The 27607-nt window shown below is 43.3% G+C and overlaps 1 protein-coding gene and 1 long non-coding RNA gene across 3 annotated transcripts in view; one reads left to right on the top strand and one right to left on the bottom strand.

Annotated features, from left to right (window-relative positions):
• Positions 1–19067, bottom strand: part of Asxl1 (ASXL transcriptional regulator 1) — a 78645-nt gene extending 59578 nt beyond the window's left edge. Inside the window, exons 1-3 of one of the 2 annotated variants that reach the window (XM_052725683.1) lie at positions 18933–19067; positions 12673–12755; positions 8112–8220 (exon numbers count right to left, since the gene is read on the bottom strand). In XM_052725683.1, coding sequence (XP_052581643.1) covers positions 8112–8220; positions 12673–12755; positions 18933–18989 — 249 coding nt within the window. In that variant the 5' untranslated portion in view covers positions 18990–19067. Of the gene's footprint in view, positions 1–8111; positions 8221–10629; positions 10689–12672; positions 12756–18932 lie in introns of those variants that run through there. The other variant, XM_052725682.1, reaches the window with a different exon arrangement.
• A 3-nt stretch (positions 19068–19070) lies between these two features.
• On the top strand, positions 19071–27185 carry LOC128102144 (uncharacterized). Its single transcript, XR_008215329.1, has 2 exons — positions 19071–19723; positions 22836–27185. It is a non-coding gene; the product is annotated as an uncharacterized LOC128102144 (long non-coding RNA).
• Positions 27186–27607: the final 422 nt, after the last annotated feature.

The following is a 27607-nucleotide window of genomic DNA, read 5'->3' as shown; positions in this document are numbered from 1 at the left end:
ATAAGTTTATGATATAAAAGGGCTTTACATATTTTTTTTTTTTAAACTGGAGCTGAGGACCGAACCCAGGGCCTTCAAGCGCTCTACCACTGAGCTATCAATTTTAACTACAGTGTTAAAACATAGACGTTTAAGTAACACAAGAAGTGCTTTGCTGCAACTCTGATCTTGATGGACTTCTACCCCAATGCTCTAGTTTTCTTTTGAGACATGGTCTTGAGGGCCTCAAACTCACTATGTAGCTGAGAATGACCTTGAGCTCCTGATCCTGCCCCCTCTACCCCCTAAGTGTGAGATTACAAGGAGTGTAGATCACCACACTGTGCTTCCAGTGCTCTGACACTGCCATACACCAACCACTCTTCTAACACAAAAGGGAACCAACATAAGAAATGTCAATAAAATTCAAGAAGAATCTAGAAACTCAAATCAAACTGGCATAACAAAAGTTCCTATCTCAGGATCTGAAAATTGCTACGATAATGTTACCACACTCAAAGTCAGCTGCTTTGTACATTCCCTCTTGCTCATTTCTATTTCCATTATAAACAGAATATGCATGTTTTAGGTTATTTTTTCCTACTGTTCAAGTTAATATATAAGAATATTTTTTTCTTGCCCCCACTGGAGCAGTTGTACCTAAAGCTATGAAAGAATCTGCTAACATTTGAAGTCAATCTTGGAGCTGGAGAGATGGTTCAGCAGTTACAAGCACTTGCGGCTGCTCTTGGAGAAAACCCCAGTTCAATTTCCAGCACCCACATGGCAGCTCCCAAGTATCCTGAATTCCAGTTCTAGGGGATCCAATGTCCTCTTCTGGCTTCTGCATTAGGTACATACATGGTACACAGACATACATGCATGCAAACTCCCATACACATAAAGTAAAATAAAACACAAAAACAAATCTTTGTTGGAGCTAAAGAGATGGCTCAGTAGTTAAGAGCACTACCTATTCTTACACAGGACTCACGTCTGGATCCCAGGGACCATATAACAGCTCACATCCATCTGTAACTCTAGTTCTAGGGGATTCTGCCCTCTTCTAACCTCTGTAAGTACCAGGCACACATGTGGTGCCCTTACATACATGTAAGCAAACAATCATACACTTAAAATAAAAATAAAGCTTAAAGAAAAATCTTTGCATTTTAAATAAAATTGACATTGAGAAATATGAATTGACAAAAGTTGCAAAACCTGAAGAAAAACTCTTTTAAACTGACATAATGAAAAGACACTAAATTCGAAGATGTGTCCCGGATTCTAGTCCCTAACTCAGCTAGCTGTATGTACTGTCATTCAGAGAGATGATTATAGATACAGCATTTCATCTGCTGGGTGTTCATTTTCAATCTGTAAAGTGAAAACAGACTGGATGACTTGACATTCCTTCCTTAAGATTTTAAGCATTAGAAAGAATGCCTTCTTTTATCCCTAAGTTATAGGAAGTACAAAAGGTATTGTCTAAATATGTTGATGTATTTTTTTAAAAGATTTGTTTTTATTTTATGTGCACTGATGTTTTGCCTGCATGTATGTGTATGTGGAGGTGTCAGATCCCCTGGTACTGGATTTACAAACAGCTGTGAGCTGCCATGTGGGTGCCGGGAACTGAACCCAGGTCCTCTGAGAGAGAACAGCCAGGACTCTTAACCACTGAGCCATGTTTCCAGCCCCAAGTTGATGTGTTTTAAATGAGTTTCTCCCCCCAACAATCAAAATAATTACAGTTTAAACTCTACAAAAGAGCAATATATTTTTAAAAATACTTAAAATGTTTAAGCTCTTCATTATTATACCTTTTGATACTGATTTATTGGGGAAGAGGCTATGTGCATGCACGTGTCATAGCACCTACTCTCCAGCACCTCTGTGGGGTCAGAGGACAAGTTCTCTTCTTCCACCATGGTAATCGGGAATGGTGGCAAGCACCTTTACCTGCTAAGACATTACCCTGGCTTAATGTTATATCTTTCTTTAGCCATTAAAAGAAACCAGATTGTGGCAATAGCCTGGGGAAGACAGACTGACTTCTAATGTCAGCAGACTCTTGAATAGATTTTGGTAAAGGAGGGCAAGAAAAAAAATTCTTAGATACTAACTTGCTAAACAGCGAATGTAAACAAGCATGCTGTTTATAACACACAGAAACAAGTGGGAGAAAATACACAAATCAGCTCAAGACTCCGTTAACACCATCTTCTAATCTTCTTTCAGTTAAGATACTGTCAGACTAGACACCAAGCAACAAGATGCAACCAGATTTCCAGCCAGTGGTATTGCCAAGTGTAAAGCCAGGTTTGAGACACTAACTTAGGACACAGTTGTCTAAAGGATGGTTATTGATTGATCAAGCAGAAGTGTTAGGCAAGCAGTTCAGAGTAGACAAGAGCCAACTAGAAAAGCGATGTCATCTAATCTGCATTTTAAAAGGGACCACTGCTTGTCATGTACCTACTAAAACTCAAATAAACTCTGATACTGCTTTTCAAATGGCAGTGGCTATGATTTTATCCTATCTGAATCTAGACTCTATACTCATTCTTTCCTTTGTATTTAATGATAATTCTGAACTGCTGGTATGCAGGTGTGTATATAAATTTCAATTGTATATATAACATTGTAAGAATGCAACAATTAAGCTGGCTGGTGGTGGTGGTGGTGGTGGTGGTGGTGGTGGTGGTGGTGGTGCACTCCTTTAATCCCAGCACTTGAGAAGCAGAGGAAGGAGGATCTCTGAGTTCCAGGCCAGCCTAATCTAGTTCGGGGCCACTCAGGGCTACACAGAGAAACCCTGTCTAAAAGACAAGCAAACAATAAAAGAACGCAACAATTATCTCCATAAATTTCCCCTTTCCTTTTTCCTCTAATAAAAATTGCTGCTTTTGCTTGTGTTTGCCCTAATAAGAGGGATTCACATAGAATCTCATATAGTCTAGGTCAGTACTCTACCCTGAACTGTTTCTCCACCCCAAATTACTCACTGTTGTTGTGCTTGTATACAACACAAGCACACGTGCAGGTGGGCCCAAGAGGAGGCCGAAGGATCACATTGGTTTTTCCCGCTCCATTACTCTTCATCTCACTCCCTTGAGATTCAGTCTCTCGCTGAACTTGTAGCTAGGCTGGCTAGGCCAATAAGCCCAGCCATCTTCCTGTCTCTAACCTGACAAAGTGCTAGGGTTATGGGCAGGCATTCACAGTCATGACTAGCTTTTTACAGGAGTGTTGGGGATTTGGAATCAGGACTTCAAGACTGCACAAGAAATGCTCTTACCTATAAGCTATGTCCTCAGCTCCCCAAACAGGTGCTTTTTGTAATGTAAGGCTACATAATTATAGTTCTCTATTTCTTTTTAATGTTTTATTATTATTTATTCACTTTATTTTATGTATGCTTTGCCTGCATGTATGCCTGTGTACCATATGCATGCATCCTTGGTGTCCATGGAGGTTACAAAAAGGCACTAGAACCCCTGGAACTAGAGTTATAGAACTAGAGTTACAGAAGGTTGTGAGGACCACAAAGGTCCTCTGCAAGAGCAGCCAGTGTTCTTAACTCCTGAGCCATTCCTCCAGCCCCCCTTTCTTAGCAAGGTGTTTTTCCATATTTGTGACAGCGTGAAGCTGGGCATGCTAACAATCCCAGCCCTTGTAAGACAAAAGCAGAAGGACCACATGTTCCAGGCCAGTTTGGGCAATCAAATTAGTTCAAGGCCAGCCTGGGCTAAACAGACACTGTCTCCAAAACAAGAATATTCCATGAAATAGAAAACACAGCAATAAAAACTAATTTAAAAAGATGTATCCCCTGCCGGGTGGTGGTGGCGCACACCATTAATCCCAGCACTCGGGAGGCAGAGGCAGGCGGATCTTTGTGAGTTCGAGGCCAGCCTGGTCTACAGAGCGAGATCCAGGAAAAGGCGCAAAGCTACACAGAGAAACCCTGTCTCAAAAAACAAAAAACAAAAAACAAAACAAACAAACAAAAAAGATGTATCCCCAACACAGCAAAATCTACTAACTGAATTAAACAAGCAACAGGAGTCTAAGCATATACACCACTGCTTTTTTTTTTAAAAAGACAGGGTCTCATGTAACCCAAACTCAGAATGGCCTTAGTATGGAGCCAAGGATAACCCCATACTCTTGGTTCCTACCTCAACTTCCACCGTGTTAGGATTATAGGCACTCATCACCATGAGGGGCTCATCTGCTTCCAGATATTAATATAAATTATTGTTTTGGTTACAAGGAGAATTTTACCTACTTTGTTGCATTTCCTGTTACATTTATATGTACTGCTTTAGTAAGTCAAAAATATTAAAAGGTAATTACCCAAACTGAAATTCTATCAAAATCACAAGATATGAGCTATATGTCTGAGGTAGCTCTAGGAATAGTTTTGTTAAAATTATGATGCTGGGTGGTGGTGGAGCACGCCTTTATCCCAGCACTTGGGAGGCAGAGGCAGGCGGATCTCTGTGAGTTTGAGGCCAGCCTGGTCTACAGAGCAAGCTCCAGGACAGGCACCAAAACTACACAGAGAAACCCTGTCTCAAAAAAAAAAAAGAGCACCTGTGCAACATCAGTACTCTGGAGACAAAAGTAGGCAGATCTCTGTGAAATCAAAGCCAGCCTGGTCTATACCCTGCCTCAAATTAAAAAAAGAGAAAGGAAAAAAGCAATTATTTATTATCACATGTCAAAAAAGGAATTTTTGTTTTTGTACACATGTATCTGTGGGGACCAAACCCAGGACCTTCAAGTGTCATACATCTAAATTATATTCAAAGGGAGATATCTTAACAACAAAAGAAGCTGGACTTAGTAGTTCACCTGTGCTGTGGGATGGTCTGTATGGTAAATGTGTTGCTGATTGGTCAATAAATAAAACACTGATTGGCCATTGGCTAGGCAGGAAGTATAGACGGGACAAGGAGGAGAATAAAGCTGGGAAGTGGAAGACTGAGTCAGAGAGACACTGCCAGCCGCCACGATGAGAAACAGCATGTGAAGATGCCAGTAAGCCACGAGCCACGTGGCAAGGTATAGATTAATAGAAATGGATTAATTTAAGCTGTAAGAACAGTTAGCAAGAAGCCTGCCACGGCCATACAGTTTGTAACCAATATAAGTCTGTGTTTACTTGGTCGGGTCTGAGCGTCTGTGGGACTGGCAGGTGAGGGACTGGCAGATGAGAGAGATTTGCCCTGACCGTGGGCCAGGCAGGAAAACTTAAGCTACACACCTGTGTAACCCCAGCACTTGAGAGGCTGACACAGGTGTGTCCCCACAAGTTCAAGGCAGGCCTGGGCTTCATAGAAACCCTGTCTTTAAAAAAAAAAAAAAATCAAAGCAAGGGGCCCACACAAAATTGCTCAGTGGCTAAAGGCTTGCCACAAGCCTGGCAACCTGAGTTGCCTATAAAGTCCTCTGACCTCCACATGTGTGCTATATGAGAACATATATGCTTTTAATACTGGCAGATATAGGCAGATTTCTATGAGTTCAGGACCAGCCTGGTCTATATATCAAGTTCCAGCCCAGCAGGAACTACATAATGAGACCCTGCCAAATTCATAAACAGACAAGAGGGTTGGCACTGTGGCTCAGGATAGAGTTCTTGTTTAGCCTGCAAAGGGCGCTGGCATTGATCCCCAGCACAAGAAGAGGGGGGAAAAGAAAACGCAGTAAACAGAACAAGGAAAAAAGTCTAAGTCAAACAAAACACGACTATAATCCTAACTTTGAGAAGTAAAGGCAGGAGGTCTGGCATGGGCTAGAAACCTACACTTTCTCAACAGTAGACAAGGGCAAGACAAACAAAAAAGTCACAACTACTAGTAATAAATATTTAGAAACAGAACAAAAAGCTAAACATGAAAAATATCCGGGCTGGGGACATATAGTTGGGTGGTAGGGCCATCTACCATGTTATAGAAGGTCCTGGGGTCAATTATCAGCCCCACAAAACTAACATAACAGAAAGTTGCCTGGCTACTTAGGAGGCTGAACAGAGAGAATTTCTTGAAGAAGGATCATTGGAGCCTTAGACTGAGGCTGAGTACAAAGCAAACTCCTACTTCAACAAGTAATTCATGTACACAAACTTACATGAAATAACAAGTTATATAATTTGTATTTATTCAGATATTTAATTTTTTTGAATTAATTGCTTACCAAGTAAACAAATTCATAAGAAGAAAGTTTGTATATATGCATTTAAAAATACATTATGGAGCCGGGCGGTGGTGGCGCACGCCTTTAATCCCAGCACTCGGGAGGCAGAGGCAGGCGGATCTTTGTGAGTTCGAGGCCAGCCTGGTCTACAGAGCGAGATCCAGGAACGGCGCAAAGCTACACAGAGAAACCCTGTCTCGAAAAACAAAAAATAAATAAATAAATAAATAAAATAAATAATAAAAATACATTATGGAGCACTAGAGGATCAGCATTAAATGTTTAGTTCCTTTGGTCGCCAAGTCATCTTATGTCTAAATAGGGTCACTCAACTAAGCCCTACTACAATAAAATTGGCCCACCTCCTACTTTTGTAAATAAGCACTTGTTTAAAGGTTGAAAATGGGCTGCCAAGATGGCTCAGAACTTAAGAGCATTTCTAGCTTTTGCAGGGGATAACAATCTGTAACTCCAGGTCAAGGGCCCTCCTCTGGTCTCTGCCAGCACCAGGCAAACAGGATGCATGCATGCATGTGCAGGCAAGCCTACACATAAAAGTAAACCCTGCAAGGCATGGGAATACACACCTTTAATCACAGCACTTGGGAGGCAGAGATAGGCAACCTCTAAGAGTTCTAGGACAGCCTAATCTACATGAGTTTTGGCCAGCCAGGGTTACATAATGAGACCCTGTCTCAAAGCAAAATAAATATTTGGAAAATAGCCTCCTCAATTTGCGCATGGTGCATGGCTGTTTTCCTGCTACTATGGCGGAGCCACAAGAGCCACTAGGCCAACAAACTCTAAATTATCTACTAGCCTTTTATACAGAAGTTCTCAGACTGTGATCTAAATGATAGCCAAATATATCAAAAATGGCAGAAAAATAACTGCTTGCTCATTTCAGCCCAATTATTTAAGGTTATTATGAACTCTTTCTCCTTTGTAATTAGTGTCACTTAGTAAATACTGACATTTACATTGTGGTTACTTTTCATAGAGTAGGTATTACATTAGTTGCCCAGTAATTTATCCCTCACAACATTACTACAAACAAAATCCTCACTAAGGCACATTTGCAATTATCACTACATATATTTATCTTTCAGTTGCATATAACCTACTAAGGTACAGACAAGCAAAGCTGAATACAGAAACAACAGGTGATATAACTTAAGAACTCTTAATAGTCTATTCACACTACATCATCTCAGAGTACCATTAAGGACAAAATTATCAGTGTCATCAGGACTGCATACCAGGAAAGACAATCCATCACACCATTCCAAACCCAGCAGGCTTCTTTTATGCACATTAAAAAGTTTGAGAACTGGCCGGGCGGTGGTGGCGCACGCCTTTAATCCCAGCACTCGGGAGGCAGAGCCAGGTGGATCTCTGTGAGTTCAAGGCCAGCCTGGGCTACCAAGTGAGTTCCAGGAAAAGGCGCAAAGCTACACAGAGAAACCCTGTCTCGAAAAACCAAAAAAAAAAAAAAAAAAAAAAAAAAAAAGTTTGAGAACTGGCCAGGCAGTAGTGGTGCACGGCTTTAATCCCAGCACTCAGTAGGCATAGACAGGTGGCTCTCTATGAGTTAAGGTCAGGCAGATCTACAGAGCTAGTTCCAGGACAGCCAAGGCTACACAAAGAAACCCTGTTTCAAAATAAATAAGCAAACAATAAGTAAGTAAATAAATAAATTAATTAAAGTAGAAATACTGTCAGATGGGAAGAAAGAACCAGGTGCTAAAGCCAGGCGTAGTGGGGCAAACCTTTAATCCTAGCACTTGGGAAGCAGGTAGAGCTCTGAGTTCGAGGCCAGCCTGGTTTACAGAGCAAGTGCCAGCACTGCCGAGGCTACCCTGAGAAATCCTATCTCAAAAACCAACAAAGGCTTTGAGAACCATTGCACTGAAAGATAATTTTACCTTGAGTGTGAAAAGGCTAATTCGGCCAGGCAACTTATAAAATAGCCCTTCTCCTCCTCTCGAGTTGGAATGTAGCATGGCATTGAGGCACGCAAGAGGAGACGTCCCACTGGAAAACATGAAAGGATGGAAATGTATCACAAAAACCGGCTTCTACTTACCAAACCCCCTGCTCCTCCTCTAATTCATTTTCAAACCAAGAGGTAAACAAGCAGTGCAGGAGCAATGACCCCACCAATCTATTACAGAAGACAAGCAACTGAAGTCCACAGAACCCACTCAGAGGGTCTAGGCTATAGTGCGTGACAACTCAGGACAGGCCAAGCCCATCTTCAGTGTTTCCTGACAATACAAACCCAACTCTCAAGAAATTTAGAGAGAGTTCAGCAGTTAAGAGTGCTTACAGCAACCCAGGCCTGGTGGTGCACCATCTTTAATCCCAGCACTCAGGAGGCAGAGGCAGGTGGATCTCTAAGTTTGCGGCTAGCCTGGTCTACAGAGTGAAGAAACTTGTTCCTGTCTTGAAGGGGGGTAAAAAAAGGAGTAGGTTTGCTGCTTTCAAAGAGGACCAGAGTTTGGTTCTTGGTACCCATGCTGGGTGGCCCACAATCTGTCAACACTTAGCTACAGGGGATCCTATGCCCTCTTTTGACTTCCGAGGGATACATAGCATACACACATACAGACTCACACAAATTAAAAATGAAAAATTTCCAGGGGGCTGGTGAGATGGCTCAGGGGTTAAGAGCACTGGCTGCTTTTCCTAGAGATCCTGAGTTCAATTCCCAGCAACCACATGGTTGGTCACAACCATCTGTAATGAGATCTGGTGCCCTCTTCTGGTGTGCAAGCATACACACAGAAAACTGTATACATAATAAATAAATAAATAAATAAATAAATAAATAAATAAATAAATAAAAATCTTTAAAAAAAGGCTTAAAAGAATTTCCAAGTCATATGTTAACAAATTTTACAACATATTATTTTACCCAGGTATACTGACTCATTCTTGTAACTTTAGCACTCAGGAAGCTCACATAGGAGGCCTGCCACAAAGCCTAGGCCACATACTCAGTTCCAAGCCACTCTGGGTTATATTATGACAATCTGCTCAAAATAGAAACAAGTACACCTTAACAAAATTTTACCATTACAAATAAATGTTTTCAGCTAGGCTTAGTGGTGCATGCCTTTACTTCCAAGTACATGAGAGGCAGAGGCAGGTGGATCTCTGGGAGCTTGAGTCCAGCCTAGTCTACACAGCAGAGCTCTGGGATAGCTAGAGCTATATAATAGAGCCCCCATATCAATTAACATTTTAGAAAAAAACATAAGTATTTTGGTTATTGGGACCAAAGAGATGGCTCAGCAGTTAATAATACTTGCAGCAGAGGACTGGGGTTCAGTTTCCAGCACTCTTATCAGGCAACTCACAAGAGCTGTCAGTAACACACACACACACACACACACACACACACACAAGTGTTCTTGGTCAGGGAGATGACTTAACAGGTAAAGGCTCCTGCCACCAAGCCTGAAGACCTGAGTTCTAGTCCTAGGATATGGTAGAAGACCTGAACCAACTCCTGTAAGTTATCCTCTTACCTCTACATCCCCCTCCCCAATATCCACACAAAGTAAAATGTAATAAACATTTTGAATAAAAAACAAAAACACGTTTCCCAGTAGCTACATTGTAATAACGTATCATACTCAGGACACTGCCACATAGCTATATGAAAACAGCAGACTCAGTGGGGCTATGTCCCCATAATATGCTCCTACTTTATTTTTGCATTTGAATATTTTCTAATAAAAGCACACAAAAAACACAGTATTTGATTTTTCTTTGTCGTGAAAGGGAATGGATAAGTCTCATCTAGACACTTCATTTATAAAGAAAAAGGCCATCAAATAGATTTAGTGTAAGTAATGTTTAAACACCTAACTAGATGGTATATTAAGTTCCATGGTCCCTGCCACAACAGTAGGTTACAAAATGACAACTTCACAAGACAGAGGACACTTACTGAATCTTAAAACAGAAAAATGTGTCAAAAAATAGACCAATGTCTATTACCATTAAATTTGAATACTAGGATTCAACCTATGCATGTTTTCTTCCCTTTCCTCACTATTTAAAAAAATTATCTTAAGCCCCTATTTTTCAAAACTAGCAACCTAATTTACATAGTGTTAAAAATAAATTGAGTGTAAAAAAGCCATTAAAAAAACAATTATTCTGCTTTGAAACACATTGGATGCTAAAAATAACTTTTAACAACAACAAAAATAAATAAATAAATAAATAAATAAAGTCACTAAAAGCAAGCTGGTGTAGAATCTAGACCAGCAAATGGCTGTGCTAGCATCTCCTACAAGGGGCATAACACACTGGCAAGTCCCTTCTGTGATTCCTACATGCTATACCTATCTACAGTGACAGAGCTGCTCACTCATCCCGAATGCTACAATTCGTAGAACAGCAAAAAACAGAAACAAGAGACTAATTTACCTTCTACAGGCATAGTGATCCAACAGCAGGGCAGACATCAGCATGATGGGAAATAGCCCATAAAAACAAAAATAAAGCACAATTAACACATTGCAAAGTTCATAGGTACAAGTAAAATAGATGGGACTATAGGCAACCCTAAGCATCCCTCCCCACAAAACATTAAAAAAATATGTGATCTGAGGAAAGTGAACAACTTTTATCATTTCAACTGGCTATAGTTTGATTAGCCACACAATATACTAACTGCTTAGGAATGGGGAGAAAAGCTCATTCAATAGAGTGCTTGACAAGGAAGCACTCAGACCAGACTTCATGCCCCAAAACCCACATGTAAAAATAAAAAAGCAGATGTGGTAGCCAGGTGTTTGGAATTCCACTGCTGGAGAGACAGATACAGACTTGGTAGCAAATCAGCACAGTCTAATGGGCAAGCAGTAGGTCCCAATGAGAGACCCCCTTTCTCAAAAAGCAAGGCAGAATGACATCCAAGGTTGTTCTCTGGCGCGCGCGCGCGCGCGCACACACACACACACACACACACACACACACACACACACACACACACACACACCATGCATCTGCACATACATAAACATGTATGCAATATCCCCCATTATCAAAATGGTGCTTGTTCCAAGTCCCCAAAAGGGACTGCTGTTATATAGACTCCTCTTTCCTCACTTATATTAAAGTGGTGGGGGGCAGGGAGATGGCTCAGTGGTTAAGAGCACTGGCTGCTCTTCCAGAGGACCTGGGTTCAATTTCCAGCTCCCACATGCCAGCTCACAACTGCACATAACTCTAGTTCCAGTGGTTCCAATGCCCTCTTCTGGCCTCCATGGGTACCGCATGCACACGATGCACAGACATACACTGGGTAAAATACACACCAAAACAATTAAAAAAATTTTTTTTAGCTAAGCAGTGTTGGCACACACCTTAATCCCAGCACTCAGAAGCAGAGGCAGGAAAATCTCTTGAGTTTGAGGGCAGCCTGGTTTACAGATGAGTTCCAAGACAGCCTGGGCTACAGAGAAACCTAGTCTTGGGGGTGTGGGACAGATTTTCAAAGAGGTTGGTATAAATGGTGAGAAGAGAGGAAAATCAAAGACAACCCCTGGTTTTCATGCCTCCAATTATTTCTGTGTTTCTCTCCAGGAAAACATTATAACAAACTCAAGGTTACTCATTAGTACATTTTAAAAAAATAATTTATTTTTATTATTTTATGTGCACTGATGTTTGCCTGCATGTATGTCTGTGTTAGAGTGTCAGATCTTGGAGTTACAGACAGTTGTGAGCTGCCATATGGGTGCCGGGACTTGACCCAGAGTCTCTAGAAGAGCAGTCAGTGCTCTTAACCACTGAGCCATCTCTCCAGGCCCCTCATTAATACAATTGTATCACAAAAGACTAAATCAGCTAGTTGTGGATGGTGTGTGCCTGTAATCCCAGCATTTGAGAGGTGGAAACATTAGGATCCTAGTTGGAGGCAAGCCTCAGCTGTACAGTAAGTTGGAAACTGCCCTGGGCTGCAAGAAACTGTCTCAGAAAACAAGAAAGAATGGTTAAATCTTTGAGTACCCAGAGGGTTTTATGCTACTGAGACCACCCTTCTTAGATCCAAAAGGAAAAGACTTTAGTGGTATTGGCAAAGAAAAGTAGAGAGAAAAGAGCATATATGGGCTTATTCCTTCTCTATTACTAAAACTTGTAAAAGAAGAGTGTATGAGAAGCCAGGACAGTAAGACCTTATCTTTAAAAAAACAAAACAAAACAAGCAAAAAAGTGTACTAGAAAATGTGTCCGATTCCATTAAAGAAAAGTAAGAACCTAACTCTAGCTGCAGGTCAAGACCTGGGTGAGGTCTTGTGAAAGACACTATTTCTAATGAAAATAAATGGATGTCTGCCCATATCACTCCCACCCTCCACTCAGGACACACTGCCATCAGATACACAATCAGAGACAGACCGACAGGTGGACTTACTACTGCACAGCACAGACACACGTCATTTAAGCAACAAGAGCAATACAAACCTCATTTCCTTTAGTCCTTCTGCCTCTATGACCTGCAGAATCTGTTTTGGTGTCATTGGAGCATCCGAGTAGTTTTCTAACACCTGAAGAAACATAAACGTCCTGACTTCAGTGTGAAAACTTCCATTACATTCAATCTGTACCACGGCCAGTAGTTCTGCTATGAGAATTGCCAGTGCCAGATGAGATTTACCACAATCAAAATCACTTTGGTGTGGGGGTGTGGCTCAGTGGCTGGAGTGCAAGGCCCTAGGTTCTATCCCCAGCACGACATTAAAACAATTACTTCAAGCCGGGCGGTGGTGGCGCATGCCTTTAGTCCCAGCACTCGGGAGGCAGAGCCAGGCGGATCTCTGTGAGTTCGAGGCCAGCCTGGTCTACAGAGTGAGTTCCAGGAAAGTCGCAAAGCTACACAGAGAAACCCTGTCTTGAAAAACTAAAAAAAAAAAAAAAAACAAACAAACAACAATTACTTCAGAAGTCACACTCTTATCAGTAGATTGAAAGTTAAATGCAATTAGATAAAAACACCACAATTAGGCAAAACATTCTCATCTTCAATTCTAAGGATAGCTATTTAAACATCTACGTGTAATAAATAGTATGCAACAGTAGCAGCTCTGGTAACTGCACAATTTAATGTTAAAATACAGAATATAGACAATGTGTGGTGGTGGTGGTGGTGGTGGTGGTGGTGGTGGTGGTGGTGGTGGTGGTGGTGGTGCACACCTTTAATCTCAGCATGCATGAGGCAAGTGGATCTCTTGTGAGACATGTCTCAAAAAATAAAAACCAACAAAAAAATATTGCTGCAAAATACATGATAAGATGGAAATTCATTCAAATTTTCTTTTCGAAGGAACTTTCAGGCCAAGTGTGGTGACTCATGACTTTAATCCCAGAAGAAGCAGACAGATGTCTGTGGGTTCAAGGCCAGCCTGGTCTTGAGCTCAAGACCAGCCAAGCTACATAACCACATCCTGTCTTTAAAAAAAGAAAAAGTTTTGACTAGTACCCATATGGGTATGTGTGTATATATACAGTTTTTTTTTTTTGATACAGTCTCAATATGGAGTCCTAGCTGGCACACAACTCATTATGTAGACTAGGCTAGTCTCAAATTCATAAAGACCCACCTGCCTCTGTTTACCACATGTTGGGATTGAAGGTGTACACCCCCATGCTGGGCTGTATATTCAGAGACAACCTAGGCTAACTCTGAAATTGCCATACAGCCAAGGATGGCCTGCAACTCTTGATCCCATGGTCTCTACCTTCCAAATGCTGGGATTACAAGAGTGTGCCATGCCTATCTTCAGTTCTTTTGCGTTATACTATGAAATTCTGGGTTAACTGCCACAGTACATTTTGCCACTTGACAACACGAGCTATGGTTCTATGTGTAACTGACATAACAGTGAGGAACCTAATGCCCTGCTTGTGTTAGTTCATCTGTGACTAAGTCAGCACTTCCTCAGCAAGTGCCGTTCTCACTCTGAGAAGCTGAGCTGTTTCAGAAATGTTCCTCTTCTAAGGAAGGAAAAAAAAGATGTCATCATCTTACTTTCTACACCTGTGCAGCTGCTTCGGGTACTGCAAGCTAACATGTGTAACACCCAAGTTCTCCCTGTCTTCACAAAAAAAAAAAAAAAAAAAAAAAAAAAAAGGAAGGCTACAGAAGACCTTATCACTAAAGGAAATCTAGGTTTGGAAAAGTGAGCACTAAAACAAAACACCTATTCTTCCTCCTGAGCCTCTCTCCTAATTTTTACATTGCTCTTGGATAATGTGTTAATTACAAACACTGCTTCTAACTCTGATGAATCTGATCCTGTCTACCTCTAATCCTGACTTCTCTCAAGCTTCAGAATCAAGTAGCTCTGTCTGACACGTCAGTCTAGCTGTCCATTCTTAATGTGGGCTACTCTAATTCATCTCGGCAACTGTAGTTTTTCTCCTCTCAGCCCTATGCTTTCTCCCTACACTCCTTACCTTGGTTGGCACTCAAAACCTTTCTAACCACCTAATTCAGCAACACACACGTGGCATCCTTCTCTCTCATCCACCTGGTTCACTGCCACAGCCAATGACCCAACTTAACAGCCTCTTCCATAATACCCTTTAATACACAGTAAGGCCCTGGGGCCGTTTTCCTAAAACCCACCCCTATTTGTGGTTATCCCTCATTTAAAACCACAGGGAACACCTGCTTTGTGCCAGGCCCAATTCTAGGGATCCAGATTCTACGTTTATCATGTTTCTATTTCAAAATCATCCTCAGCGACTCTGACTGTCACTCCCCATGCAGCAGAGGGTTAAGTTTCCAGAGCCCACCCTATGCCCCACTAAAGCACAGGCTTTAGAATCAAACAAGCCAAGATTTAAATTCTAGTCTCTAACCTGAAACAAGAACCTACCAATCTGAGCCAAAGGTCCTCTCTCACTCTTCAAGTATTTAGAGCTCTTCCTCTCAGGGTAACTTTCAGATTAGAGAGAACATAAGCAGGGACTTGTAGGTGCTCATAGGCTGGGCATACAAGGCCTCCCAATCACCTGTCTGTCTCCCCAAAAGACTACCTCACTGACACTGCACGCTTCTGTCCCAGCAATTACTCTTTGTTCCACCCAGTTGCACACTTTGCAAATATATTCATACCCATGTATTTTTTCTCCCCTCCCTCAGCCATTCTTTTTTCATCAACTCCTGTACGTATGGCCTCCTCTGGGATAGGCCTCCCTACATTCCGATATAACCCCTCAAGACTCAGCTTACAAAGTACCTTCCTGGCTAGGCGGTGGCTGCGCACGCCTTTAATCCCAGCACTCGGGAGACAGAGTCAGGCGGATCTCTGTGAGTTCGAGGCCAGCCTGGTCTACAGAGCGAGATCCAGGACAGGCACCAAAACTACACAGAGAAACCCTGTCTCGAAAAACCAAAAAAAAAGAAAAAAAGAAAAGAAAGTACCTTCCTTCTGGAAGCAGTCCCTGATCTATGCCAGGCAGACTCCAATCTCTTTTATGGTATTCCCACTGTTCCACAGTACAAGTAATTATCTCCCAAGCCTGGACACTTAGTGAGGAACTAATCATATTTATTCCTAAACAAGAAGCAAAAACCAATATAACCTTTAAATCTGTGCATTTCCAGTACCACGTATACCTGTAGTTCTGTTCATGCATTTGACCCACCCCCAGACTGTAAGTTCTTCCTCTTCATAGTCTAAGATTACCAAGTGCCACCTGGGAAGGCTGACTTAAACCTACAGTAAACCTTAGGACATGCTACTAATGTTCACTGTCACAAGATACCATCTCTCTGATACTAGCTGAGCTAGCAAATCTTCCGACAAACATTTTTTAGAGAAGCATGACTCTGAAAAAAATATCTACCAATTATTCAAATAGTAGCCAGGAAGAGCTTGAGAATCTTAAAACAGAAGAACGAAAATTCTACAGAGAAGTTACATCTAAAGATAAAGTATTCATTTTCATTAAAATTGCATATAACACTAGCTTCCGGAACAATCCAGCAGTGTTCTATTCCCAGTCTTTCTCTATAGACTGCACATTTTTTGAAGGAAAGAAAAAAGTATCTCTGCTAGTTAAAAGGAAAAAAAAAATGTTTGATGTAAGAATGGTCAGCCATGAATAAAAGCAAGACAGGAATCTATTTAAGAGTTGTACACAATTTAAAAGGAAATCCCCTTGGCTGTTTCTCCCAAATTGTTCGTAACAAGCTGGCAAATTAATCCCCCTCCTCTACTTCAGACAGCTAGAAACCATACCACCACACCATAAGGCCATCTGAGAGAAAAATGTCCACTTCTTAAAAGTGACAACTTCAAAAAAACCCATCTGCAGGGGCATGCTACTCTACTGGAATTCTCAGCTTTCCTACACCAAAACAGCATTATCATCTTCTTGCCAATCTGAGCCAGTCAGTAGCAATTAGAAACCTCCACCTGACAAACGAACGCATGTGGTCACCACACACACTCTAAATTCAACTGTTCAAAAGTAGTTAAGAATAATCCTGTTACAAAATGAACTGCCCTGCCATTGTCTCTGCTTGCCAGTATCTCTCTGCACAGGAAAAACTAATAAACTCCCCATCACTCAGTGTGACAGGACTTTTTAAAATGGGAAGAAGACTCAAGTCAACCTCCCACCCCCACAAAGACACAGAAAATTCTAAAACACAAGCCACATAAAAGATATGCAAAATTGCACACCACATTCCCACAAGTCCTCTTTCAAATGTACAACTACACTACAAAGAAATTCCTGTTCAGATTACTATTTTTAACTGAAGAGCCAAAGAAGAAAAAGAGAAATAACTTACTTAAGATAACTGAGTTTGAAGGTGAGCCAATGATAAAATAGAAATAGCAACCTTAACCTTGGAATTCAAACCACAGTAAATTTAAGAACTTAAAGAGGCTTAAAATAACAGCCGATTCCAAATTGCTAGAGCCTTTCAAGTAATAAGAGCCAAAAGAGCTTTGAGACAAGAAGATTTTTAGAATTGTCAGGACATAAATAACACGGGATTTGAAGGTACTTTCCCCTACCTCTAACAAGTGGGATTCTGGCAGGCAAATTTTCTTTGGGTGCCCAGAGTCATAAACACCTGCACACAGAAACTCAGAATTTCAATCAACAGTCAAGACTCAACAACCTCCATGGTAAAATAAAACACGCTTCATTTCCTAGGCTCCTGCAGGCCTAAATTTGTCACCAGGTGAAGCATCGATGAAGAAATCTCAAGTTCCAAGATCGAAAAAACTAGCCAAATATTCTAGTTCTGATTGAATAATTGGGGGGACGGGGGGGGGGGGGGGGGGGGGGGGGGACGACGACAGGACATGACACAACATGGACACCACCACCAAGGAGTTTCAATTTTTATAGGCCAGACAAAAAAACAAACCGAACTACAACCTTCATACAAACAATCCCCGTTTCTGTTCCCAGGGTAACAAGAGTAGATGATCAGGAACACCAGTGGAAATTCTCTGCAAGCTCAAACAGCCTGGTTAAATCAATAACTAGCTTTCATGAGTCCAAGAAAGACAAAGGTGCACTCTAGATTTTTATCAACCGCCAACACTTTTAAGGTAGAACTCACTTTTCAGTAAAAGGAACAGTAAGAAAGCTGAGCTGCATGCACTCCACCATTCAAACTGAATGATAGCAATTACATATAAAACACAGGGCGTCAACAGACAAGTAGGATGCACCATAACCTTGCACTATGGCGCCCAAGGAAGTGACATCTCCGAGAGAAGTATAACCTATTAGGATTGTCATCGGCAATATTTTATAAGAACGTGCCCCAAGTCTTTCAGCGTTGTATTTTAATTCCAAAAGGAAGTGGTCTCACAAGTTCACAAACCCTCTGGGCAGGCAGCTAGCTGAAGCTCAAGCCATCAATTTACTTTTTTGTATGTGTGTCTCGCTCAACCCTCTGAACAGGAGCCTCTGCATGAACAGACATACATTCTTTGCAAAGTGTATTCAGTTCCTCTGCAAAATGCCTACCTCTAGTGCATGCAGTCACAGCGGTTCAGTGTGATTTGAATGTCCACGGGCCACCTGCATAGTAATCCCTTAAGCAGTTGGCTAAAGTAATGTTTCTAAGCAGAATCTCGGGTTCAGTGTGTTTAAAATGAGTCCCAGAGCACCTTTTTTAAACAAAGTCCCCAGGTATATTCCCGCTGGGCACTCAAGTTTGAGAACCATGGCTCAGGGATCAGATTGGTCCTCAGCAATTGCTTCCCGACACACACCTGGTTTAAATTGCCAACGCTCTAAATGCTTCTCACGTCCTTGAAACCAGGGGCGCTTTCCCACCCCCGCGGTGTCCAGTGACCCACCCCATGGCCCACGAAGTAGTGAGGGAAGCACTTCCGACCTTTCCCGGAAACCTAACTCCGGCACGTGAATAAACGGCGCTTCCCGGGGACCCCCTGCCGCCGCCAACGTGGGGGGAGGGGAGACCGAAGCCTAGGCGCTCGAAGGGGAGGAGACGCTTGCCAGCTCGCCCCTCCGAAGGAATTCGGGGCGGGCGGGGTGGGGGGTGGGGGAGGAAGAAAAAGGCGCCACAGCCCACCCCGGCCGGGGACCTCCAGCGCTCCACACCCGGGCGGCCCCGCCCCCTGCTGCGGTGGGCAGGGCCTCGCCCCTCCCCCGCCCCGGGAACGGCGCGGGAGCCCACCCCCTAGACCCCCCGCCGCGGCCCCCCGGGCAGCTCGGCTCACCAGGCGCGCGGCCTCGGCCCACGTGCGCTCCTTCTTCCTCTTCTGTTTGTCCTTCATCCTCCTCCTCCGCGGCGGCGGCGGCGGCGGCGGCGGCAGCTCCACGCGGGACCTCCGGGCGGGGCGGGTTGGGGCGGTGGCGGCGCGGGGCTGGGGTGGAGGCGGCGGCGGCGGCGGGGGTCGCGTGGCGGCGGCGCGTGGGAGAGCTCGGGTGCGGCCGGAGAGGGCGGGCGCACCGGGACCGACGGGCGCGAGACCCGGCGCGAGGGCGGCGGTGGGGGAGGGGCGGCGGCTCCACGCGCCCGCGCTGCGTCAGTCGCCCACGGTGGCAGCGGCGGCGGCGGCGGCGGCGGCGGCAGCCCCGCGATGGCTAAGGAATGCGGCGGCTCCGCATAACCACGGGGTCAGAGGTCACGGCTCGGGCCTCCGCTTTCCCGCGCTGCTGAGAAACCGAGACCGGACTAGTGGCGGGCCGGGATGGCGAGACGCAGCTTTCCCTTCGACGCTCTGATCCGTGCGTGTCTGCCGTGGGGGTGTGTGTGTGTGTGTGTATGTGTGTCCGCGTGTGTGTGAGAGAGAAGAGTGAGGAGGGGGAGTGTGGGGTTTTTTTTTTTTTTTTTTGAACAAAAACAAACCGAAAGGGTAGCTGGGATTTGTAGTCCTTACTAGCTCCACGGCCTCCCCCACTCCGGAAGAAAATGGCTGCCTGAAGTGCTTGGACCACATTTCCCGTCGTGCTCCGGTACCGTGTTTTCCGCCCACTCTCTTCCGTACCCCGCTGTGCTCCGAGCTCGGTAAAGAAGGGGGCGGGAAGTCGGTCTTGAAGGGATGGGGCGGGGTCTCGCGAGGTTCGGGAACTAGCAGAGCCCTGAGGGTTTCTGGGAGGTGTTGCTGGGAAGGGGCGGTGGCTGGATTCCCCCTGGCCGAGTTTAACCCGTTCCGCGCTTTTTGGGTACTAGGGGCGGGTCCAGTGAGGGTGAGGATCCGGAATTAGTAATCCACTACTCTGCTTCCACTTTGGGCCTCCCCCTGCATAAACAGTTCTCAACTGCCTTCTAGTGGGTGGCAAGAAGCAGGACTTTCCCTTTTGGTCCACCCTTAAATGACTCAACTGGCGCATAGTAATTAGCAAAGAGACACTCATATCGGCAAAACGGTTATTTCTCGATTGACTGATCTAGATGGTTACCCATTTCCTCTTGTACTTTCGTACCGTTATGTATTTGCCGAGGGTGCACCTGCGGTCTACAGCAGAATTGCTGTCAGGTGAATTTGGTAATCTGGTAGTAAAGACTTAAGGGCCATGTAGATCAAAATGCTCCTGAGTGTTATTTTAGAGGAAATACACCGGAGAGAGGTCAAATCCTAGTGTCAACCAAATTTAGATTTAGAATCCTAGCTGTCAAACCCAGCGGTGGTGGCGAACGCCTTTAATCCCAGTCCTTGGGAGGCAGGGGCAGTCAGATCTCAGTGAATTCGAGGCCAGCCTGGTCCACAAATCGAGTTCCAGGACAGCCAGGAATGTTTCACAGAGAAACTCTGTCTCACACACACACACACACAAAAAAAAAATCTAGCTGTCACTACCTGACTCCTCTTAACCCCTCTGAGCCTCAATTTGATCTATGTTAGCATAGTATCCCACAAAATTGATGGTATGGGGTCCAAATTAGCATGAAATATCTAGAAGATCCGAGAATGTGAAGGATCCTGATATTAGGCCCCTGTAATCTGGCTTCTGGCATAGAATAAATAATAGCTATTACACACTCACATTGAGCAATGGAGCCTCTCAGAGCCTTGATTGCAGGTGTTAAATGGGTTGAGGTTTGGAGCACCCAGAACAAAGGGTATATTTCTCTGTGCATTTGTTGAATCAATGTTCAGAAACAGTTTTGAACTGGATTAATAGCCTGTTTTAAAAACTGTAAAAGCCATGTTTTACAGTTTCTAAAAGGTTTCTGTGGGTGAAGAAATGCACTATACTCTCTGGTGTTAGCATGCAGGCAGCCAGTGCTGAGATAAAGCAAACAGAGCAGTCCGACCCCTACCACCTAAGGGGCTCAACAATCCTTAATTCTTGTCACCCTAGGATCAAACCCACTAAGCAAAAAATCTACAATGAATAGACTGTAGAAGGTGAAATTTAGACACATTTTTACATCCCCCTACTTGATTTCATCCTACCAGGAAGTTGAGGAATAACTTCTAATTTTTTTTTTTTTACTGTGGTGCTATTTTCTTTGTGCTTTAGTGTTCCTTCTTACCAGATTCATAAAAGAAGTTCACTACAGAAGTGTAAGTGTATAAAGTTGAGAGACATTAAAAGATAGTTTTAGTAATGCAAGTTAGAATGTAAAATGAATTAGGTACAACCTTTTGGATTCACCAAAATAGGACAAATAATGGAGTATTTTCTCTGAATTTGTCAAATGTTAATGGACTAGACATTGTATTTATGGCCTGTATATATTGTATTATAGTTATTGTACTTATTGTATTATAGTTTCTCTTATATTAGTTATAAATGTTTTTTATTTTAGACAAAAAAAGGGGGGGGATGTGATATTTTGTTTTTGCTTTAACAGATAAACCTTGCCTGGAGATCAGAGTGTGGAGCTAGCCACTAGAGGCCAGGCAGTGGTGGTACACACCCTTAATCCCAGCACTTGGGAAGAGGAAGCAGGAAGACCAGGGGACCTGGGCTACACAATATTGATCCAGTCTAAAAGAGAAACAGAGCCAGGCAGTGGTGACACACAGCTGTGATCCCAGTACCTGGGATCTCAGGCCTTTAATCCTAGCACTAAGGAGTGGAGACAGGAAGTGATATGGCTGGGGAGAGAGGAATATAAGGTGGGAGGAGACAGGAGCTCAACTCCCTTTCAGTCTGAGGTAAAAAGTCTCTCTAGCAGCATGAAATTCGAAGGCAAATGGATGGAACTAGAAAATACCATCCTGAGTGAGGTAACCCAAACCCAGAAGGACAAACATGGTATGTACTCACTCATAAGTGGATACTAGATATAAAGCAAAGAACAATCAGGCTGCAACCCACAGAACCAGGGAGGCTACATAGCAGGGGGGACCCTAGGATGACTGTGACTTATAATAAGTTTTGGTTTTACTCAATTACTGGGCAAGCCTCAATGAAACATTTCACTATTAGGATAAGAATTTACATTGTATCAAGTTGATAATAGAAAAATAATAAATAAAAATGAAAAAAAGTCTCTCTAGTAGCTGGCTGCTCTGCTTCTCTGATCTTTCTGTTTTCACCCTGATATCAGACTCCAGGTTTTTATTATTAAGAGCAATTAGGATTCGTGCTACATTTGACATTTTAGGTTTTGTTTTGAGACAAGATCTCACTATGTAGCCCTGACTGGCCTGGAACTCACTGTGTAGATCAGATTGGCCACGTGCAAAGGTATATATTAGGATTTTGTTGGGGGATGTGGTTAGTGCTAAAGATTGAACCCAGAACCTCACACAACCACTGAGCTATATCCCAGCATCCTTTATTTTGTTATTTTCAAACAAAATCTCACAATATAAACAGGCTGGCCTCAAACAAGCTGCTATTCTCTTGTCTCTGCCTCCCATTAATACATGAAGGATTAAAATACATGTCCCACTATGCCTGGCTTTTAGTTGTTTACAGTCCTTTATTTTTTTCACTCTGCAGCTGAAAGAGTTGTGTCTGAGGATATTGTAACTTATTTCAAATGTTTTGAATCCCTCCTATCTCCAACACATACATTTGGAGGGATTAAATAGGGAAGAATCACTCTAAAATGCCTGTTTTGTGTTTTTCTGTGTTAGGAATTGAGCTCAGGACTTCATACATGTTAGATGATATACCACTACACTGCCTTCCAAGCCCTTTTTACCTTTTATTTTCAGGTTCTTATTAAATCACAAAGGCCTCAACCTCCCCGGAATAGCTGAGATTACAGGCCTGTGCTACCAGATCTAACTAAAATGTTCATGTAGAGTATGGGTGCTGTGGAAAGCAGTTCCTACTCAAAAGTATCCAATCTTTCATCCATGTACACCACCGCACTCAGAACTTACCCCATTCAATGGGAAAAAGAGCTTTGCAGATCAAGTTTAGGCCCTTAGGAAGATCATCCTGGACTGTCTGAGTGGGTCACTAATTCCATGGGTCCTTGAAAGCGTGGGTGTCTTGGAGATAGGAAGCAACACAGCTCACTGGTGCTGGCTTTGAAGTGACAGAAAGCAAAGGAATGGAAGCAGCCTCTGGACTAAAGCCTGCCAACAGCAGCAAGGAATTAGGGACCGTAGTCCTTCAATCCATTGAGCTGAACTGACAGTGTGGATGAGCTCAGAAACGAGTCTTCAGAAAGGAAAACAGGCACCTTGACTTCCGCCTCAGATTGAAGCAGGAAACCCCTGGAACTTCTGGAACCCCCTCAGTGTTTGGACTCTGGCCCAGAGAAGTATGGGACATTTACAAGTGTGTGTTTCAAACTACTATGTCTGTGCTAATTTCTTACAGCCAGCAAAGGCTAATGCGGGCAGTGTGGCAGCCCCTTTAGTTTATCTCGGCAAGCACTGCCTAGTTCTTGCAAATGGGCCAGGCTGTAGAAAAATCCACATGTAAGTATTTCAAGATCTCTACCCTTGCAGAATCAAACTGATAGTGCCATCATTAAGCATGAAGAGACGTAGTATGTCCAGGGGACTGTTGGAAATGGGTGAGGTAGCTCATGTCTAATTGAATCACTTGGGAGATGAAAGCAGGGGGATTTTGAGTTCAAAGCCAGTCTGGGCTATAATGAGTTTGAAGCCAATTTAGGATATACAATGAGACTCACTCTTTAAAAAAAAAAAAAGGGAAGTGTTGGAAAGTTAACTTTTGGTTATTAATTCTTAAGCTTTTTTTGTTTTGTTTTTTCAGTTAACAAGAGTCAACGTGTCTTCTTGCCAGAAGCAGCAAACACATACATGTTCTTTTTTAGTGTATTTTTATGTTGTTTTTAATCACAGTGCTTTTATTACAGGTTACCTTGGAAAGTTAACACAGGTGCAATGGGCTGAGTAAAATAAACAGAACTGCTATTTAACCCTGCCCAGTTTGGGGATGAGTCATTGTTTTTCATTTATGGACAAAGCACACAAATAATACAAGCAACAAACACCAGAGATACACAAAAGGACATAACATCCCTGAGCCTCAGTGTGATATATTAACACTAGTTCTGGGGCTGGAGAGATAGCTCAGTGGTTAAGAGCACAAAGTGCTCTTATAGAGGACCTGGGTTCAATTCCTAGCACCCACATGGTAGTTCACAACTGTCTATCTCACACATGCAATGTACAGATATATATATATATATATATTTACACACACACATATATATATACACACATGTGTATATATATACATATATGTATGTATGTATATATGTGTATATGCTAGCAGAACACCCATACACAAAGTTTTTGTTTGTTTGTTTGTTTGTTTTGGTTTTTTGAGACAGGGTTTCTCTGTGTAGCTTTGCGCCTTTCCTCGGACTCACTTGGTAGCCCAGGCTGGCCTCGAACTCACAGAGATCCGCCTGGCTCTGCCTCCCGAGTGCTGGGATTAAAGGCGTGCGCCACCACTGCCCGGCCACATAAAGTTTTTTTTAAAAACTGAAAAAACACATTGGTTCTGGACTCCAGTGGGGCCTGGGTTTGAAACTGCATCTTGTGTGCCCTTGGACAAGTTATGAAACCTCATCAACCCAGCATTTGTCATTGGACAACAGGGTGCAGGACAAAATCAAAGGGTGATCTGGACAGAGTGGCACATGCCTACTTAAAGAGGCTGAGACAGGGGGATCACTTGAACCCAAAAGGTTGAGACCAACCTGGATAACACAGGGAGACCCCATCTCAAAAGAATAAATGAGATCCCAGTTGTTCAGCAGCAGCATTGCTGATGATCAGCTAATGTGGAGCCTTCCCTCCCTTCACACATTGCATTTCCCTTTTGTTTGGTAACTACTCATGCTGGTGTCTGCTTGGATTTGTTTCCTGTACCCTCAATGCCAGCCATGGTCTTTGGCATGTGGTAGGCAGCTAAACTGTTGGTGTATGAGCCAATCTGTGATTGTTTTGTTGTAAAAAGTCTCTGAGGAATGATCCACTATTGAATGCTCTCAGAACAGCTTTTGGAACCTGCTTATATTGGGGTGGGGTGAGGGAAGTAAGAAGGTTTTTCCCAAACAGGTCTCTACAAGTGGTAAGTAGAGACTTCATGGCATCCCCATTCTCATTGAGTTGCCAAATGTGCCCACATGATGGATGACTTAACTCATAACTGCCATTCACCATCATTTAAATTCTACTGTTCAGTCTCCCAAGATTCTAGAATAGGTAATTAAATTACCAAAATGTTTACAGTAGTAATCTCTAGATTTTATAAGAGTGGGAAGTTTACCATTACTTTTTCTCCACAAAACATTAATTTAAATTTTTTTTGGTTTTTTGTTTTTATTTTTTTTTTGGGGGGGGGGGTTTCGAGACAGGATTTCTCTGTGTAGTTTTGGTGCCTGCCCTGGATCTCGCTCTGTAGAGCAGGCTGGCCTGGAACTCAGAGATCTGCCTGCCTCTGCCTCCTGAGTGCTGGGATTAAAGGCGTGTGCCACCATGCCTAATATTTTGCTTTTTGAAGGTAGGACCCCACTCGGTAGCCCAGGCTGGCCTCAGCAGTGGCCTGCTTTAGCCTCCAACTTCTGGGATTCCAGGTATGATCACTGTGGCTCTTAGGACTAGATAAACATCATCACAGCTCTGCCTCGTCCTGTGGGATTGCACATTCAGGGAAGCCAGCCACCATGTCACAAGAGCACTCAAACAGCCTTAGAGCTACAGACAATTACCCAGGACAGTTTTCTTTTTTTATTTAATTTTATGTCCTCTGGTGTTTTGCCATGGGTGTCTTATGTGCACTGGTATTTTGCCATGGGTGTCTGGTCCCCTGGAACTGAAGTTACAGACAGTTGTGAGCTGCCATGTGGGTGCTGGGAATTGAACCCAGGTCATCTAGAAGAGTAGTCAGTGCTCTTAACAGCTGAGCCATCTCTCCAGCCCCCTCCCCCTCAGGACAGTTTTCAAATGACTTCAGTCTTGGCCAGCCATTCAATGCTAACTACAAACCCGTGAGGCCCAGAGCAGAATCACCCAAATAAGATGGATCTCAAGCCCACGGAATCAAGAGATAATGAATTAACGTCATGTGGGAGAGAATGGATTGCTTTCAATGTCATTTAAGTATTGAAGTAATTTGTTACATATCAGCTGATAGCTAATAATGAAAGTGCCTCCCTTCTGGGTGGTTGTTGCTGTGACTGCCCTCTTGACAAAAATACTTACACAAAATTCTGTAACAGAGTCCAGGGTGTTCCCAGCCCCCGCCCCCCCACCCCGGAGCTCTGGTGGATAACAGCAGTAGCCACAGCCGTGGTGCTGTGTTTTATCTTAGAATTCGGGGAAGGAAAAGCAATGTCCAGGTCTAGGAATATCTCATGGAGGCAGAGCATTTACTTGCATTTGCCTGTACAAGGCCCTGGCTTTGATCCTTAGTGCTGCAACAATAAATATCCCACTTGACTCTCTTCCTAGATTCAATCCTGAGCCAGGACTAACCCAGTTTGTCCACCTTCCTGCTCTGCTTCCATGGAGCTGTAAGGTCTAAACCACTGCCCTCAGCTGAGTAATCTGTACCTGTTCCTTCCTCCTCTCTGCCACTTTGATATTCCTTGTTGTTGAAACAGGATCTCACTGTGCAGCCCTGACTGCCCTGGAACTTGCTCTAAAGACCAGGTAGTCCTGAACTCAATGAAATCTGCCTGCTTCCAGAGTGCTGTGATTAAAGGTGTGCACTGCCATGCCCTGCCACTCTAATCATATAGTCTACATTTCTCTGGCCCCATTTTGATTGTAATCCTTCTGATGGACTCACACAGACAAGAAAATAAAGTTGTTATCCTTGAGATAACGGGATCTCTAATGGGATCTTAATAGATGGAAACTGTAAGTCTGCACATGCTGGCACATGTATAATCCTAGCACTTCGGTGGCTGAGGTAGGAAGATTACCATGAGTTTGAGACCATCCTTAGCTACAAAGTAAAACTATCACACAAAACCAGCTGTGGTAGCACGGACCTATAAGCCCAGCACTTGGGACATGGAGGCGGGGTAAATTCAGGGTCATTCTTGGGTACGTGCTACAAGAAACCCTATCTTAAAACAAAAATATATTTCTTTAGAGCACAACAAAAAGGAGGTAGCAACAAACACTGGGGACCTTCATGAGGAGCAGATATATTATCTGGGTCTTGAACACTCCAAGAAAAGAGTGACTTGGAAATTGCAGGAACAAGGACATGAGTATGATGGAGTGGCTTCAATGTGTGTGTGAAAGTGCAAATGTTGGAGCAGGGCCAGCAATCTAGTTGGAGAAGTGTAGCTGGAGTGTCTGTGTGGTGCTGGGAATCAAACTAAAGGCAAATACTCTACCCCTGAGCTGCACGTGCAGCTCAAGCAAAGGGGAAGAAACTACCTCCTGTGCCAGCTACGGATCCCCAGGAGCTCAGACACCAACTCTTCCCCAGCCCACAGCACAGGACCTGACAGCAGCCTCTCCTGAATGATCACTGAGCC

The sequence above is a fragment of the Peromyscus californicus genome, unplaced genomic scaffold (genome assembly GCF_007827085.1).
Source record: "Peromyscus californicus insignis strain IS unplaced genomic scaffold, ASM782708v3 Scaffold_7__1_contigs__length_154581171, whole genome shotgun sequence".
Classification (NCBI taxonomy): Eukaryota; Metazoa; Chordata; class Mammalia; order Rodentia; family Cricetidae; genus Peromyscus; species Peromyscus californicus.
The sequence above is the reverse complement of the archived record's forward strand: the minus strand, read 5'-3'. Positions and strand labels throughout refer to the sequence as shown.